The 17,877-nt window shown below is 51.9% G+C and overlaps 1 protein-coding gene across 5 annotated transcripts in view; it reads right to left on the bottom strand.

The window, feature by feature from the left end:
* Positions 1–3,557: 3,557 nt before the first annotated feature.
* The window catches only part of larp4ab (La ribonucleoprotein 4Ab), a 38,612-nt gene continuing 24,292 nt past the window's right edge, over positions 3,558–17,877 (bottom strand). For 4 of the 5 annotated variants that reach the window (XM_072249727.1, XM_072249725.1, XM_072249728.1 and 1 more), the window contains 8 exons: positions 17,321–17,533; positions 16,621–16,724; positions 11,424–11,618; positions 9,697–9,745; positions 6,250–6,393; positions 5,743–5,870; positions 4,687–4,792; positions 3,558–4,401 (listed from right to left, as the gene is read on the bottom strand). In XM_072249727.1, coding sequence (XP_072105828.1) covers positions 4,171–4,401; positions 4,687–4,792; positions 5,743–5,870; positions 6,250–6,393; positions 9,697–9,745; positions 11,424–11,618; positions 16,621–16,724; positions 17,321–17,533 — 1,170 coding nt within the window. In that variant the 3' untranslated portion in view covers positions 3,558–4,170. The remainder of the gene's footprint in view (positions 4,402–4,686; positions 4,793–5,742; positions 5,871–6,249; positions 6,394–9,696; positions 9,746–11,423; positions 11,619–16,620; positions 16,725–17,320; positions 17,534–17,877) is intronic. The other variant, XM_072249726.1, reaches the window with a different exon arrangement.

Below are 17,877 nucleotides of genomic sequence, written 5' to 3'. Positions count from 1 at the left end.
AGAGTAGTACCTGAACATTATTGGCTGACTTGATCGTGTGCAGTTTTGGTCTCCAAATTTGAGGAAGGACATTCTTGCTATTGAGGGAGTGCAGTGGAGGTTCACAAGGTTAATTCCCGGGATGGCGGGACTGTCATATGTTGAAAGATTGGAGCAACTGGGCTTGTATACTCTGGAATTTAGAAGGCTGAGAGGGGATCTTATTGAAACATAAGATTATTGAGGGATTGGACACGCTGCAGGCAGGAAGCATGTTCCCGCTGACAGGTGAGTCCAGAACCAGAGGCCACAGTTTAAGAATAAGGGGTAGGCCATTTAGAACGGAGTTGAGGAAAAACTTTTTCACCCAGAGAGTGGTGGATATATGGAATGCTCTGCCCCAGAAGGCTGTGGAGGCCAAGTCTCTGGATGCTTTCAAGAAAGAGATGGATAGAGCTCTTAAAGATAGCGGAATCAAAGGTTATGGGGACAAGGCAGGAACTGGATACTGATTGTGGATGATCAGCCATGATCACAGTGAATGGCGGTGCTGGCACAAAGGGCCGAATGGCCTACTCATACACCTATTGTCTATTGGATCCTCCGTGGCTGAAATACGTTTGGGCTTTCTCAGACTGAGAGGGATTTTAATTGATTGCTGTGAACTCGAACGATGGTGCAGGGAATTTTCAGATTTTCTGTGGGCAATAAAGCGATCTTTATCTGCATTTGAGGTTCTGCCTTATTTCGCGTTGCCCAATGCGTTATATGATCTTGCAAACTACCGCTTCCCTTTATCCTACCGTCCTGCCTCTGGCTTGGACTGCTTCGCGTGTTGGAGGCCCCAACCGCAGTCCTCATCCTGTCAGAGTCAGCAGCGCGCAGCGCAACCACTTCGCCGCATTTCCGGGTCTTTACATAAGCAGGCAACTATCTGAGCTGCTTGCAAAAAGTAAAGCGCTGTGGTTGGGGAGGCGGGTGACCGCAGACGGAATAAGTTGTCTGTTCGTATGTGAGAGCGCGAGACAGAGGGGAAGAGAAAGAGCGAGAGAGAGGAGCTGGGTAGAAAGAGGGAGGGAAAAGAGAGGGTTCCGTTCTGTGTTTGAAAGAAAGAACCACTCTCTCACATGCAGTCTCTTCACTCCCGGAAACAGGCCTTTTGTCCAAACTGGTCCATGTTGAGCAATTTGCTCGCATTCGTCCCATGTCGGTCTTGCTGGAAACCAGATCTTCTCCCAAGTCACAGTTCTCTTGCAGACTGCATCAGGTTTTCTTCCAGGAATTTGCTGCATTCATTTTACTCTCTACCTTCAGAAGCCTTCCAGGACCTGCAGTGAAGCATCCCCACAGCATGATGCAGCCACCACCATGCTTCACACTAGGGATGGTGTGTTTTTGATGATGTGCTGTTGTTTGGCTTATGTCTAATGGCCAAAAAGCTGCTTTGGTTTCATCAGACCATAGAACCTTCTTCCAGCTGACTTCAGAGTCTCCCACATGCCTTCAGGCAAACTCTTGAGATTTCACGAGTTTTTTTTTTAAACAACAGTGGCTTTCTCTTTACCACCCTCCCATAAAGCTGTGACTTCTGAAGCAGCCAGGCAACAGTTGTTGTTTGCACAGTCTCTCCTATTGCAGCCACAGAAACTTGTAACTCCTCCAGAGTTGTCATAGGTCTCTTAGTGGCTTCCGTCACTAATTCCCTTTTTGCACATCACTGTTTTTGAGGACTGCCTACTCTAGGCAGATTTACAGCTGTGCCATATTCTTTCCATTTCTAAATGATTTACTTAACTGTACTCCAAGGGATATTCAATGACTTGGAAATTTTACTTGCATCCAGCACCTGATTTGTGCTTTTCAATAACCTTTTTGTGCAGTTGTTTGGACTGTTCTTTTGTCTTTATGGTGTAGCTTTTGTTAGGATACTGACTCACCAGCAGATGGACCTTCCACATACAGGTGTATTGGTGCATTTTTACTACCATCAATTGAAACACCTTGACCACACACAGGTGATCTCCATTTAACCAATTATGTGACTTTTAAAAAACCAAATGGCTGCACCAGTGATGATTTGGTGTGTCATATTAAAGGGGACAAATACTTAACAATGAATTATTTTATATTTATATTTGTAATTAATTTAGATCACTTTGTAGGTTTTCAAAGTTTTCACTTTGACATGAAAGCCTCTTTCTATTGATCAGTGTCAAAAAAGCCAAATTAAATCCAATGTTTGGCTGGGGGGGGGAGCTGAGTACTTTTTGAAAGCACTGTAAATGTGAGGTGTTGCACCTTTGTAAGGCAAATGGAAGATCCTTAACTGTTGCTGAACAGAGAATTAATGGGATCCAAGTTCCTAGCTCCTTGAAATGGCTACACAGGTCAATAGGGTGGTTAAGAAGGCCTGTGGCATGCTTGCTTTTATTAGTTGAGGCATTGAGTTCAAATGTCAGGAGATTCTGTTGCAACTTTGTAAAACTCTGGTTAGGCCCCACCTGGAGTATTGCTTACAGTTCTTGTCACCCCACTATAGGAGAGGGTGCAGAAGTAGTTTACAAGGATGCTGCCCAGTTTATATGGCATGTGATATCACGAGTCTGGATAAATGAGTTGTTTTCTTTGGAACCTCAGAGGCTGAGGGGAGATCTGATGGAGGTTTACAAGATTGAGAGACATAGATAGAAATAGAAATATATAAAATAATTAACTAGCACAAAAAGAGAACAAAAAACAAAAGTAGTAAGGTAGACAGTTCAATGTCCATACAAAAATTAGATGGCAGAGGGGAAGAAGCTGTTCCTGAAATGTTGAGTAGATGTCTCCTATATCGCCTCATTGATGGTAATGACAAGAAGAGGGCATGTCCTAGGTGGCGGGGTCCTTTATGACAGATTGAGCCTTTTTGTGGCATCGCATTTTGAAGATGTCCTAGATACTGGGGAGGCTAGTGCCCATGATGGTGCAGGCTAAGTTTACAACTTTCTGCAGCCTTTTCTGATCCTGTCTAGTAGCCCCCCCATACCAGACGGTGATCTAACCAGTTAGAATGCTCTCCATGGTACACCTGTCAAATTTTGCTACCTTGGCAGTTATGCCTCCCTCGGCAACTGGATCCTTGACTTTCTGACCACAATCAGTAAGGAAAGGTAGCAACACCTCCACCACAGATTAGCACAAACCATTATCTGTGGTCAGCGCAGATACTATGAGCCAAAGAGCCTCTTCCTGTGCTGCACTGTTCTATGTTTTCTGCAACAGACATACGATGCTGAAGGAACTCAGCAAGTCTGGCAGCATCTATGGAGGAGAACACAGCCACTGTTTTACACCTGATGAAGGCTTTCAGCCTGAAAAGTTGACTGTTCATTACCCTCCACACATGCAGCCTGACCTAAGTTCTTCCATCATTGTGTTTTGCACCAGATTTCCAGCATCTGCAGAATCTCGTGTTCTCTGTAATCCACCAACTGTCTGAGTCATGGCCAGCTGCAGTGTGGCTGGCCTGAAGCACTGGGCTAGAACAAAACTGGTGCACGGTGCAGAATAAGAAACAGAGACAGAGTGAGTGTGGGTGCAGACCAATTTATTGCAGACATCACTCCCCCAATGCACCAGGAGGTCCCAGAGCTATCAATCCTCAGAGATGGGAAAGGGCAGGTGGGGGAAAGGGAAGAGATGGGGAGGTGCAGTGGTTTAAAGGGGAGCAGTTTGTCAATGGGGAGACTGTGTTAAACATGGGGGATAGGGTGTTCAATGGCAGGGAGAGTGTTGAACAGGAGGAGGGGGGAGGGGTTTCAATGGGAGTGGGGGTGGGGAGGGTGTCCAAGGGGATGGATTGTTAAGGGCAAGGAGGAAGGGCAGGAAGGAGGGCATTTACAATTCCTGGAGCACAAGGTGGTAAAGAGCATAGTCTGATCCAACAGCATGCCCCTCCCACCCTGATCCCACAGAATTGCATATACACACACCCCTCCCTTCCGAATGTAATTAATCCACCTTCACCTTTGTCCAAAGCACCCCACTCCCCACCAATCAGATCTGTGTATCCTCCTGCCCTGTCCTCTGGGTTGGGAACAGGAGGGGTGGGGGGGGGGGGAGAGGAAGAGGTGTCAGGTAGGTTTTTGGTGGGTTTAGGAGATGGAAGGGGAGGGTGGCTCACCCTCCACCCCAACCCTTCCCTCTGGCTCAGTTTCTGGGGGAGGGGTGTGGGCCCCGGGAAAGAGAGCCCTTCCTCCCCACACCTCTTCCCTTTGTCCGCCCGTCCAGCGGGCGGCAGCCTGGAGCCGCTCCCACCGCCAGTGTGGAGGCCGTCCCCTCAGAACGTTCCCCTACCCCCTCATGCCCCTCCCTCAGTGCCTGGGGCTGGAGCAGGGGCAGCTTCTGACACACCTCAGCGTAGCTCAACTTCCGGGGTTCCTGGTGGGGGTGAAGAGGGGAGAGTGGAGAGGTCAGATCAGGTGATGTACCCCCAAACAACCTCCCCCTCCACAGCACTTGACAAATTCCCCTCCCATCCTCCTCCCCTCTCTCATCTACCCCAGCCTAGATCCTCCCACCCTCAGCACTTTACTCCCTCCAAAACATCCCCTCACACTCTACTCCAGCATCCCCCTAAACAGCCTCCCACCCTCTGCCCTCTCCATCCACACCCTTCCAACCCAGAAGACCCCTGCCCAACACCAAACACAGCCTGGTACTCACAGGTGGAGGAGTGACACTGGGCAAAGCAGACGTGGAGCTGACGGACACTAACAGGGCATGGGGAGCAGGACCCACCTCCGCAGCGGGGAGATCTACTGTCGGCAACCTGGGAGAGGAGCGGAAGCAAAATGATGTGCAGGGGTGGGGGTGGGGAGGAGGAAAAAATATAGAGGGAGAAGCAAGAGGGAGAAAGTGAGCAAAAGGTTTAGCGAGAAAGAGCAAGAGGAGGAAGCAGAAGTGAAAGGGGAGGGACAGAGGGAGAGGAGAGTGTGTAGGAGTGAGGAGGTAAGGAGAGAGCAGGAGGGGAGGGAAGTGTATGGCAGAAAAAAAAAATTTAAATACCAGCTTCCATACACACCCAGATACCCTCCACCTCCAGTCACTCCACTCTTCTCCCAAACAACTCACCATTGAATCGTTCCCTCCTCTCCACCCGACCAACCAAACATTTACACTACCCATTACTCAGTGATGCAGGATAGACCTCTGACTTAATGCAACAGCAACAATGATGGTGTGTCGGGTCTTTCTGAAGGTTGACAGTCAGCCCATGACTGCCAGGCGGTTGATGCTGGGTGACCGATAGTCACAGAGCAGACAGGCCCTTCATCCCAAATGATTGATGCTGAACATTATTCCTTGGCAAGCCAGTCCCAATTGCTCGTGATGGGTCCTCTAAACCTTTTCTATCCATGTACCCGTCCAAGTGCCTTTTAAATACTGTTAATGCCACTGACGTAACCACTTCCTTTGGCAGCTTGTTTCATGCACCAACCACCCTCTGGGTGAAAAATGTTACCTTTAAATCTCCTCCCTCTAACCATAAACCTATGCCCTCTAGTTCTTCATTCCCAAAATCCGCGAAAAGACTGCACATTTACCATTAGTCCCTAGGTCACCCTTCTGTCTGAGACACGGTGTGGGTCTGGCCCAGGATAGGGAGATGGGAACTGTGCACGGTGCTCCCGGTGTGGCTCTGACCCAGGGACATGGAAGAGTGGTCTCAGCTGCAGTTCCAGATTATGTCTTGTTCCCCAGAGTGCACCTGTTCCATACCTGTCCACTGTTTCTGATTGTGCCATTGGATTGTAGGTGGAAGACTCCACTGGCTGAGGCATCGCAGCAACGTGTGTTGGATTTGTGACTGACCCTGGTGGACTCATTAGTGAGTCCTTACACTGATCCTAGAGAAAGAGGAACATAGTAAGTCATGCAACATGGAAAAAGCCCTTTGGCCCAACTCATTCATGCTGACCAAGGTGCCCATCTACTGAGTTCCTTCTGCTCGTATTTGGCACATATCCCTCTGGACCTTTTCTATCCATGGAACAGTTAAATGTTGTTAACGTATCTGCCTCAACCACTTCCTCTGGCAGCTTGTTCCATATACAAACCACTTGCTGGGTGAAAAGTTGCCCCTCAGGTCGAAGGGGCTCTGATGAAACAGAGCAGTGACAAGAGAATGAAGGGCTTATTCCTCTGTATGTATCATGCAGAATACTACCCACTAATGACAACCCAGAGTCAGACAGACACATCGACAGACGGAGCTTCAGACACTACCTTACTCCGGCCTCTAACAACATCGGCCATCCTGTTCTGTAAGTGTGGCTCAGCCTGTGAGGTATGGACAGACCCCGGGAGTGGGGGGAAGTTAGACAGCTCCAGGTCAACCTTCTGCGCTGGATTTTCTGTCGACAGGGTCTTCTGTGGAAGGACGTCACTAATCAGGAACACTTCACAACAGGGTCTGTCGCTGTGTAACACCGGGGTACGGTACCGGTGGGGACGGGTCAGTCACTGTGTAACACCGGGGTACGGTACCGGTGGGGACGGGTCCGTCACTGTACAACACCGGGGTACGGTACCGGTGGGGACGGGTCTGTCACTGTGTAACACCGGGGTACGGTACCGGTGGGGACGGGACTGTCACTGTGTAACACCGGGGTACGGTACCGGTGGGGACGGGTCTGTCACTGTGTAACACCGGGGTACGGTACCGGTGGGGACGGGTCCGTCACTGTACAACACCGGGGTACGGTACCGGTGGGGACGGGTCCGTCACTGTACAACAACGGGGTACGGTACCGGTGGGGACGGGTCCGTCACTGTACAACACCGGGGTACGGTACCGGTGGGGACGGGTCCGTCACTGTACAACACCGGGGTACGGTACCGGTGGGGACGGGTCCGTCACTGTACAACACCGGGGTACGGTACCGGTGGGGACGGGTCCGTCACTGTGTAACACCGGGGTACGGTACCGGTGGGGACGGGTCCGTCACTGTGTAACACCGGGGTACGGTACCGGTGGGGACGGGTCCGTCACTGTGTAACACCGGGGTACGGTACCGGTGGGGACGGGTCCGTCACTGTACAACACCGGGGTACGGTACCGGTGGGGACGGGTCCGTCACTGTGTAACACCGGGGTACGGTACCGGTGGGGACGGGTCTGTCACTGTGTAACACCGGGGTACGGTACCGGTGGGGACGGGTCTGTCACTATCACACCAGGGTACGGTACCGGTGGGGACGGATCTGTCACTGTATAACACTGGGGTATGGTACCGGTGGGGACGGGTCTGTCACTGTATAACACAGGGGTACGGTACCGGTGGAGACGGGTCAGTCACTGTATAACACCGGGGTACGGTACCGGTGGGGACGGGTCCGTCACTGTGTGACACCGGGGTACGGTACCGGTGGGGACGGGTCTGTCACTGTATAACACCGGGGTACGGTACCGGTGGGGACGGGTCTGTCACTGTGTGACACCGGAGTACGGTACCGGTGGGGACGGGTCTGTCACTGTGTGACACCGGGGTACGGTACCGGTGGGGACGGGTCTGTCACTGTATAACACCGGGGTACGGTACCGGTGGGGACGGGTCTGTCCCTGTATAACACAGGGGTACGGTACCGGTGGGGACGGGTCTGTCACTGTACAACACCGGGGTACGGTACCGGTGGGGACGGGTCTGTCGCTGTGTAACACCGGGGTACGGTACCGGTGGGGACGGGTCCGTCACTGTGTGACACCGGGGTACGGTACCGGTGGGGACGGGTCTGTCACTGTATAACACCGGGGTACGGTACCGGTGGGGACGGGTCCGTCACTGTGTGACACCGGAGTACGGTACCGGTGGGGACGGGTCTGTCACTGTGTGACACCGGGGTACGGTACCGGTGGGGACGGGTCTGTCACTGTATAACACCGGGGTACGGTACCGGTGGGGACGGGTCTGTCACTGTATAACACAGGGGTACGGTACCGGTGGGGACGGGTCTGTCACTGTACAACACCGGGGTACGGTACCGGTGGGGACGGGTCTGTCGCTGTGTAACACCGGGGTACGGTACCGGTGGGGACGGGTCTGTCACTGTGTAACACCGGGGCACGGTACCGGTGGGGACGGGTCCGTCACTGTGTAACACCGGGGTACGGTACCGGTGGGGATGGGTCTGTCACAGTATAACACCGGGGTACGGTACCGGTGGGGATGGGTCCGTCACTGTGTAACACCGGGGTACGGTACCGGTGGGGACGGGTCCGTTGCTGTGTAACACCGGGGTACGGTACCGGTGGGGACGGGTCTGTCACTATCACACCGGGGTACGGTACCGGTGGGGACGGGTCTGTCACTGTACAACACCGGGGCACGGTACCGGTGGGGACGGGTCCGTCGCTGTGTAACACCGGGGTACGGTACCGGTGGGGACGGGTCTGTCACTGTGTAACACCGGGGTACGGTACTGGTGGGGACGGGTCTGTCACTGTACAACACCGGGGTACGGTACCGGTGGGGACGGGTCTGTCACTGTACAACACCGGGGTACGGTACCGGTGGGGACGGGTCCGTCGCTGTGTAACGCCGGGGTACGGTACCGGTGGGGACGGGTCCGTCACTGTACAACACCGGGGTACGGTACCGGTGGGGACGGGTCCGTCGCTGTGTAACGCCGGGGTACGGTACCGGTGGGGACGGGTCCGTCACTGTACAACACCGGGGTACGGTACCGGTGGGGACGGGTCTGTCACTGTGTAACACCGGGGTACGGTACCGGTGGGGACGGGTCCGTCACTGTGTAACACCGGGGTACGGTACCGGTGGGGACGGGTCCGTCACTGTGTAACACCGGGGTACGGTACCGGTGGGGACGGGACCGTCACTGTGTAACACCGGGGTACGGTACCGGTGGGGACGGGTCCGTCACTGTACAACACCGGGGTACGGTACCGGTGGGGACGGGTCCGTCACTGTACAACACCGGGGTACGGTACCGGTGGGGACGGGTCCGTCACTGTGTAACACCGGGGTACGGTACCGGTGGGGACGGGTCCGTCACTGTGTAACACCGGGGTACGGTACCGGTGGGGACCGGTCCATCACTGTACAACACCGGGGTACGGTACCGGTGGGGACGGGTCCGTCGCTGTGTAACACCGGGGTACGGTACCGGTGGGGACCGGTCTATCACTGTACAACACCGGGGTACGGTACCGGTGGGGACGGGTCCGTCGCTGTGTAACACCGGGGTACGGTACCGGTGGGGACGGGTCTGTCACTGTGTAACGCCGGGGTACGGTACCGGTGGGGACGGGTCTGTCACTGTATAACACCGGGGTACGGTACCGGTGGGGACGGTTCCGTCGCTGTATAACGCCGGGGTACGGTACCGGTGGGGACGGGTCCGTCACTGTGTAACACCGGGGTACGGTACCGGTGGGGACGGGTCCGTCACTGTGTAACACCGGGGTACGGTACCGGTGGGGACGGGACTGTCACTGTGTGACACCGAGGTACGGTACCGGTGGGGACCGGTCCGTCACTGTGTAACACCGAGGTACGGTACCGGTGGGGACGGGACTGTCACTGTAGAACACCGGGGTACGGTACCGGTGGGGATGGGTCTGTCACTGTGTGACACCGAGGTACGGTACCGGTGGGGACGGGTCTGTCACTGTGTGACACCGGAGTACGGTACTAGCAGTTCCAATTTTACTCACCAGCATTCTGTTCTCTTCCCTTCTTTTTCGACCACGGTACGCACCTCGCCTGGGGTAGGACACACCATGTTTAGCAGTGAGCTACCCCCAGATGAAGTACAGATAGAGTTTACAACATCTCCACCTCACAGTCCTACGAAACATCCCTGGGGTCAGACACAGAGTGAATCTCCCTTCACACTGTCCTATCACACACTCCCAGGGTCAGTCACAGAGTGAATCTCCCTCCACACCGTCCCATCACACACTCCCAGGGTCAGACACAGAGTGAATCTCCCTCCACACCGTCCCATCACACACTCCCAGGGTCAGACACAGAGTGAATCTCCCTTCACACTGTGCTATCACACACTCCCAGGGTCAGTCACAGAGTGAATCTCCCTCGACACTGCCCATCACACACTCCCAGGGTCAGACACAGAGTGAATCTCCCTCCACACCATCCCATCACACACTCCCAGGGTCAGACACAGAGTGAATCTCCTTCCACACCATCCCATCACACACTCCCAGGGTCAGTCACAGAGTGAATCTCCCTCGACACTGCCCATCACACACTCCCAGGGTCAGACACAGAGTGAATCTCCCTCCACACCATCCCATCACACACTCCCAGGGTCAGACACAGAGTGAATCTCCTTCCACACCATCCCATCACACACTCCCAGGGTCAGACACAGAGTGAATCTCCCTCCTCACCATCCCATCACACACTCCCAGGGTCAGACACAGAGTGAATCTCCTTCCACACCATCCCATCACACACTCCCAGGGTCAGACACAGAGTGAATCTCCCTCCACACTGTCCCATCACACACTCCCAGTGTCAGACACAGAGTGAATCTCCCTCCACACCATCCCATCACACACTCCCGGGGTCACACACAGAGTGAATCTCCCTCCACACTGCCCCATCACACACTCCCAGGGTCAGACACAGAGTGAATCTCCCTCCACACCATCCCATCACACACTCCCAGTGTCAGACACAGAGTGAATCTCCCTCCACACCATCCCATCACACACTCCCAGGGTCAGTCACAGAGTGAATCTCCCTCGACACTGCCCATCACACACTCCCAGGGTCAGACACAGAGTGAATCTCCCTCCACACCATCCCATCACACACTCCCAGGGTCAGACACAGAGTGAATCTCCTTCCACACCATCCCATCACACACTCCCAGGGTCAGACACAGAGTGAATCTCCCTCCTCACCATCCCATCACACACTCCCAGGGTCAGACACAGAGTGAATCTCCTTCCACACCATCCCATCACACACTCCCAGGGTCAGACACAGAGTGAATCTCCCTCCACACTGTCCCATCACACACTCCCAGTGTCAGACACAGAGTGAATCTCCCTCCACACCATCCCATCACACACTCCCGGGGTCACACACAGAGTGAATCTCCCTCCACACTGCCCCATCACACACTCCCAGGGTCAGACACAGAGTGAATCTCCCTCCACACCATCCCATCACACACTCCCAGTGTCAGACACAGAGTGAATCTCCCTCCACACCATCCCATCACACACTCCCGGGGTCAGACACAGAGTGAATCTCCCTCCACACTGTCCCATCACACACTCCTGGGGTCAGACACAGAGTGAATCTCCTTCCACGCTGTCCTATCACACGCCTCCGGGGTTCAGATACAGCATTCATTCCCTGGGTGTTGAATAGATGCAGATGACTGCTGATTCCAGGATTCTCTCACCTTCCTCTGATACCTGATTCCACACTGTGAGTCATTCCCTGAGGGAGTGAATCCCTCTTCTCGTAGTCTGCCACTTCGTTGTCTTCACTGGCACAGGCCTGAGGGGAGAGTCCGCTCACCTCTTCCTCTGCTATAGAGCAGCCTCTCAACCCTTCCAGGTACCCACTCCGCACACTGAACTTCCCTTGGAACCTGCTGAAGAGAGGGAACTCAGTCAGGGTTTAGAGCCTACATTCAATGAGAACTCTACGTCCTCTCCCAACCCACACCCCTGCCCCTGGTTTCACCATTCATTCATCATCCATTGCTTTACACTCCATGGAGTTGCTTTAAGTCTACACTGGAGTGGCGGGTTGGGGTAAGTTGGCAGTAACATCAAACAGTGAATAATACAGCAGGGCATCATGCCCTTCAGCCCTGAATGTTGTACTAAACTAATTACATGCCTAATTAAAGCAGTCTTGTTCTGCTTACAGAATGTCCACGTCCCTCCATTCCCTGCACATTCACGCACCTAGAGTCTCTTGAACACCTCTATCATTCCAGCCTCCATCATCATCATCTGAGTGCCATCCTGGGCATCAACATCTCTGAAGATCCCTCCTGGGTCCAACATATTGATAGAATTACAAAGAAGGCATGCCAGAGGCTATACTTCATTTGGAGTTTGAGGAGATTTGATATGTCACCAAATGCTCAAGCAAATTTCCATCGATGTACAGTGGAAAGTACTTGGACTGGTTGCATCACCACCTGGTGTGGAGGCTCCAGTGACAAGGATCACAAGAGTCTGCAGATGGTTGTAAACTCAGCCACATCCATCACAGGGACAAACCTCCCCAACATCGAGGAGCAGGCATCATCCATCACCAAGAACTCTCACCATCCGGGATATGTCATTTTCTTATTACTACCTTCAGGGAGGAGGGATGGGAGTCTGAAGACAAATACTCGATCCTCCGTCATCTGATTTCTGAACTGTTCATGAACCAACAAACACTAACTCACTAATTTGCTTTCTCATTGCACAATTTATTTTTATGTTTCTTTTGTATGGCACAGTATTTTTTATGCCTTGTATTCTACTGCTGCTGCAAAGCAATAAATTTTATGACATAAGCCAGTGATGATAAACCCGTTTCTGACTGCCTTTCGTATCTGCCTCCACCACCATTCCTGGCAGCACAATCCAGACACCCACCACTCTCTGTAGAATTCACTCCCTCTCACCTTAAATACATGCTCTCTGGTACCAGACATTTCAAACCTGGCAGAGAAAGATACCAGCTCTCTACTCTACCTGTGCCTCTCAATCTTATAAACTTCTATCTCCCCTCAGCCTCCTTCACTCCAGAGAAAACAACCCAAGTTCATCCAACCTCTCCTTATAGCTCAAACTCTCTAATCCAGGTAACGTGCTGGTGATCCTCTTCTGCACCCTCTCCAAAGTCTTCACATCCTTCCTGTAATGGGGTGACCAGGACACCTAGACTGACCTGTCCTGCGCACAGACTGTAGGTGCAATGGCAAGGAAAGCAGTTCTTGAATCAACTTGTGCAAGATCAGGTGCTATGTGTGAAGTTTTGGCCTTGATTACTAGAGGGATTAAGCTCAAGAGCTGAGGTAATGTTGCAGCTCTATAAAACCTTGGTTAGACCACACTTGGAGTATGTGTGTTCAGTTCTGGTCATCTCATGATAGGAAGGATGTGGAAGCTTTAGAGAGGTTGCAGAGATTTACTATGGTGCTGGCTGAATTAGAGAATATGTCTTATGAAGATATGCTGAGCGAGTTAGGGCTTTTCCCTTTGGAGCGAAGAAAGATGAAAGGTGACAAGTTGATAAGAGGCATAATGTGGACAGCCAGAGAGTTATTCCCAGGGCAGAAACGGCTAATATGAGGTAATTGGAGGAAAGTATGGGAGGATGTCAGAGGCAAGTGTTTTTTTTTTTAAATACAGAGAGTGGTGAGTGCATGGATCGTCCTGCCAGGGTGGTGGTTGAGGCACAGATTTGGGACATTTAACAGACTCTTAAATAGGTACAAGGATGAAAGAAAGATGGAGGGCTATGTGGAAGGGAAGCATCAGATTGATCATGGAGTAGGTTGAAAGGTAAGCACATCATGGGACGAAGGGCCTGCAATGTGCTGTACTGTTCTATGTTCTGCAACTCTAATCACTGACTCAGGAGGTTCGGAAACTACGAATATAGAATATAGAGTATTCTGACCAGTTGCAAAGTGGCATTTACTGTCATAATGAAAAACTTGCTTGCAGCAGCATCACAGACACAACATTCACACAGAAAACAAATTAAGACACAATATTTATAAGAAAGAGCAATTAGAACAAAAAGCACAACCTCTATTGTAGTACAAAGTGGTCACAGTGTTGCTGTACTGAGATGGTGATTAGGGTTGTGCTGGTTGGTTCAGGAACCGAATGATTGAAGGGAAGTAGCTGTTCCTGAACCTGGTGGTGTGGGACTTCAGGCTTCTGTACCTCCTGCCCGATGGGAGCTGTTCATGGTCTGGTATGGCAATTCAAATGCGCAGAACGTAAGAAGCTGCAGAGAGTTGTGTACTCAGCCCAATACATCACGGACACATCCTTCCCCACCATCAGTAGTATTTACAGGAGGCACTGCCTCAAGAATGCAATATCCATCAAAGATCCCCACCATCCAGGCCACGCCATCTTCTCACAGCTCCTATTTTTGAGGAAGTCAAATGTAAGGGGAAAGTGTACAGTTAATGGCAGGACCTTGAGGAGCATTGATATACAGAGATATCTTGGGGTACAAGTTCATAACTTCCTTAAAGTGGCAACACAAGTTGATAGGGTAGTGAAAGGGGTGTATAGCACACTATTTGTCAAGGGGGAGTACAAAATTTGGGAAGTCAACATTCAAAGTAATGATCAAGAAGCATTCATACAGGGAGATAAGGACCACAGGCAAGCAGAGGGGATCAGACTGACTGGTAAGGTCTCATTGGGAATACTGTGTGCAGTTCTGGTCCCTGTACTTCAGCTAGGACGTGACACCACTGAGGAAGTGCAGAGGAGATTCCTTGGGTTCACTGGCACCCAGGGAGAGTGCTGGCATCAGATCATTTCTGCCTTTTTAAACCTCTGCAGATAGATAAGTCAGAGAAGAGTGTTGCCCAAATGAGGACAAGTGGAATTAGTGTAGGTGAGTAAAAAAAGGTAAACAGGAAAGTGGTGGGCTTAGAGTCGAAACCATTCTAAGGTATAAATTGACTACACTATCATGTTGACATAATTATGAAGCAAAAGTGTGTCAGGGTAGGAAGGAGATGGACACCCAAACACTTTGAAGTGTTCTACTGGAATCACAGCTCACACAAGCCTGCATTAATGACACAATGTATACACCGTCCTCACCAGCTTGTCTATGCTGCCACCTTCAGGGACGTCTGGACTTGCACATCCACGTCCCTCTGTTCTTCAGTACTCCCCACCATTTGCAATGAGCTTCTTACCCTTGTCTCTCTGTCCCAACACTCTCAGCTATTCACTGAGAGTCCTATCCTTCTACCCCCAGGTCCCCCTGTCCTGCGACAGTCCCTACCCTTCACAGTGTGTGTCCTACCCTTGTACACTGAAGTCCCTCTGTTCCCTGACATCACCCACCATTCACGGTGTGTGTCCTACCCTTGTACACAGAGTACCCTCTGACCCTCGACACCCCCCCCACCCTTCAGTGTGTCCTACCTTTGTACCCCGAAGTTACTCTGTTCGTTAACACTTGCCTGGATCCTAGATGGACTCAAGAACCCAACACCATCCAACACAATAACTGGCTCGATCAGTACCTCATCCATAAATCATCCGACCACACACTGAATCAGCAGTTTGGACCATCGACATAACACACTACAGCAAGTCAACAAGACTCAGGCAGCACCTTCCAACCCTACCACCTCTACAAGTGGTAAGGTCAAGGGCAGCAAGATCATCGTTCCTTCACCATCACTGGTTCAAAATCCTGGAACTCCCTCCCTCATAGCCCTCTGAGAATCCCCACAGCTAAAGAACTGCCGTGGTTCCAGATGACAGCTCACCACAACCTTCCCAAGGGTAACCTTCTTTATCCATGCACCTGTCCAAGTGCCTTTGAAATGTTAGTGTACCTAGCTCAACCACTTCCTCTGGCAGCTCGTTCCGTATAGAAACCACCCTCTGGGTGAAGAAGTTGCCATAGACCTGTCCCTCTAGTTCTTGATTCTCCAACCCTGGGGAAAAGACTGTAGAAATCCATATCCCTCATGACTTTATGCACCTAAAAATCATCTCACTTTCATTCTTCTACACTTCAGTTATCAAGCCTCAACCTCTCTCCATAACTTTGTACCTTAAGTCCTGGTAACATCCTCGTAAATCTCCTCTGCACACTTTCCAGGGTGGAAATGGCTAACACCAGGGGGCATAATTTTAAAGTGATGAGAGGAAAGTGTAGGGAATGTCAGTGGCAAGTTAAACAGAAAATGGTGTATGCGTAGAATGCCCTGCCAGGGGTGGTGGTTGCAGCAGATACATTTAGGGACATTTAAGAGACTTTTAGATAGGTACATGGGTGATAGAAAAAAAGGGGTACACAAGAGGGAAGGGTTAGATCAACCATAGAGTAGATTATAAGGTTCAAAAAACACTGTGGGTTGAAAGGTCTATACTGATGTTCTATGGTCTATGCACGGCACATAATATAAAATCTTCACACAGCAACTCCCCAGTCCATCCAGACTCCTGTAATCCATTCACCAAGGGGTTGGTTAACCAGTCTACCTTGTGTGGGGTGCATATGGGCCCCAGAGGAACATTGGGGTGTTTTGTTTTGGGGGGGGGGGGGAGAAATTCTGAAGTAGCCCTCAGATCTCATAATCTTGTGGGTCATTGGGTGGGGAAATCCCAGAACAGAGCTGTAGAGGGGTGAATGAGAGGTGGAGGGGGAGAGGAGAATGGGGAGTGGTAAATGGGGGAGGGGTGAATGGGGAGTGGAGGGGAAGTGGTGAATGGGGGAGAGGAGGAAAGACTCCACGGCTCAGTCTGCAGATCCCTTTGGCCCTCCCAGCGCGGTACTGATCATCACAGGGCTCTCCAGAGAAGGGGTGCGGACAGGGACAAGGGTGAAAGTGTGCACTCAACTCCTCCACCCGCCACACAAGCAGTCCTCACCGGTTTCTGTGGTAGGGCCGGATGTGACCCAGAGTTGAGTTGGTGGACTTGAATCCTTTGGCCGAGGAGAATCCATTCACAAAACAGCTGTTGGGAAGTGGAGCCTGTTGAGCGGAAAGAAACCATTAGCAACCAACGTACTGGGAAGACAGGTAAAAGCAGAGGGACCCTGGGAGTATGTGATGGGACAGTGTGGAGGGAGATTCACTCTGTGTCTGACCCCGGGAGTGGGAGATGGGACAGTGTGGAGGGAGATTCACTCTGTGTCTGACCCTGGGAGTGTGTGATGGGACAGTGTGGAGGGAGATTCACTCTGTGTCTGACCCTGGGAGTGTGTGATGGGATGGTGTGGAGGGAGATTCACTCTGTGTCTGACCCTGGGAGTGTGTGATGGGACAGTGTGGAGGGAGATTCACTGTGTGTCTGACCCTGGGAGTGTGTGATGGGACATTGTGGAGGGAGATTCACTCTGTGTCTGACCCTGGGAGTGTGTGATGGGATGGTGTGGAGGGAGCTTCACTCTGTGTCTGACCCTGGGAGTGTGTGATGGGACAGTGTGGAGGGAGATTCACTCTGTGTCTGACCCTGGGAGTGTGTGATGGGACATTGTGGAGGGAGATTCACTCTGTGTCTGACCCTGGCAGTGTGTGATGGGATGGTGAGGAAGGAATCCCCACACATTTGCTAGTTTTCTCCTTACCAAGGGTGTCTCGAAGTAGGGCTGGCTAGCTGTCCATGGCTGGGGCATGGCACTGTAGACAGGGTAGTGCTGCTGAGTACTGAACACTGGCTGCAGATACAGCTGGGGGGGGAAGGCTTGTTGACCGTGCAGGGGGTATACCCCCCCCTCTAATCCCCTATAGCCATTCTTTGGAAAGGTGTTGATGGCCATGGGTTTCGCCTTTATCCGTGCCTGTTTAGGGGTTGGGGGGAGGAAGAAAAGAGAAGAACAGCCGGGATGGTTAACATTGACCTTAATCTCTGAGGATACCAAACTTTTATTTTGTCCCCCTTTTGCAACTCAGTTCCTCTCACACACACATCCCTTCCAGCACCCTTTCCTCCAATGCCCCATGAGCTCCATTTGCTTACCCACCCATACACACTCCTCTTTCACTGGGTCCCTCCCCCACCTCCCTGATTTGGTTCCATGCTCCACCTGCACCAAGGAAACCATTCTGTCTGGATGCCTCACGGCTTGGTACGGCAACCGCTCTGCCGGTGACCACAAGAAACTGCAGAGAGTTGTGGACACAG

This window comes from Mobula birostris, chromosome X (genome assembly GCF_030028105.1).
Source record: "Mobula birostris isolate sMobBir1 chromosome X, sMobBir1.hap1, whole genome shotgun sequence".
In the NCBI taxonomy this organism is placed as follows: domain Eukaryota; kingdom Metazoa; phylum Chordata; class Chondrichthyes; order Myliobatiformes; family Myliobatidae; genus Mobula; species Mobula birostris.
The sequence above is the reverse complement of the archived record's forward strand: the minus strand, read 5'-3'. Positions and strand labels throughout refer to the sequence as shown.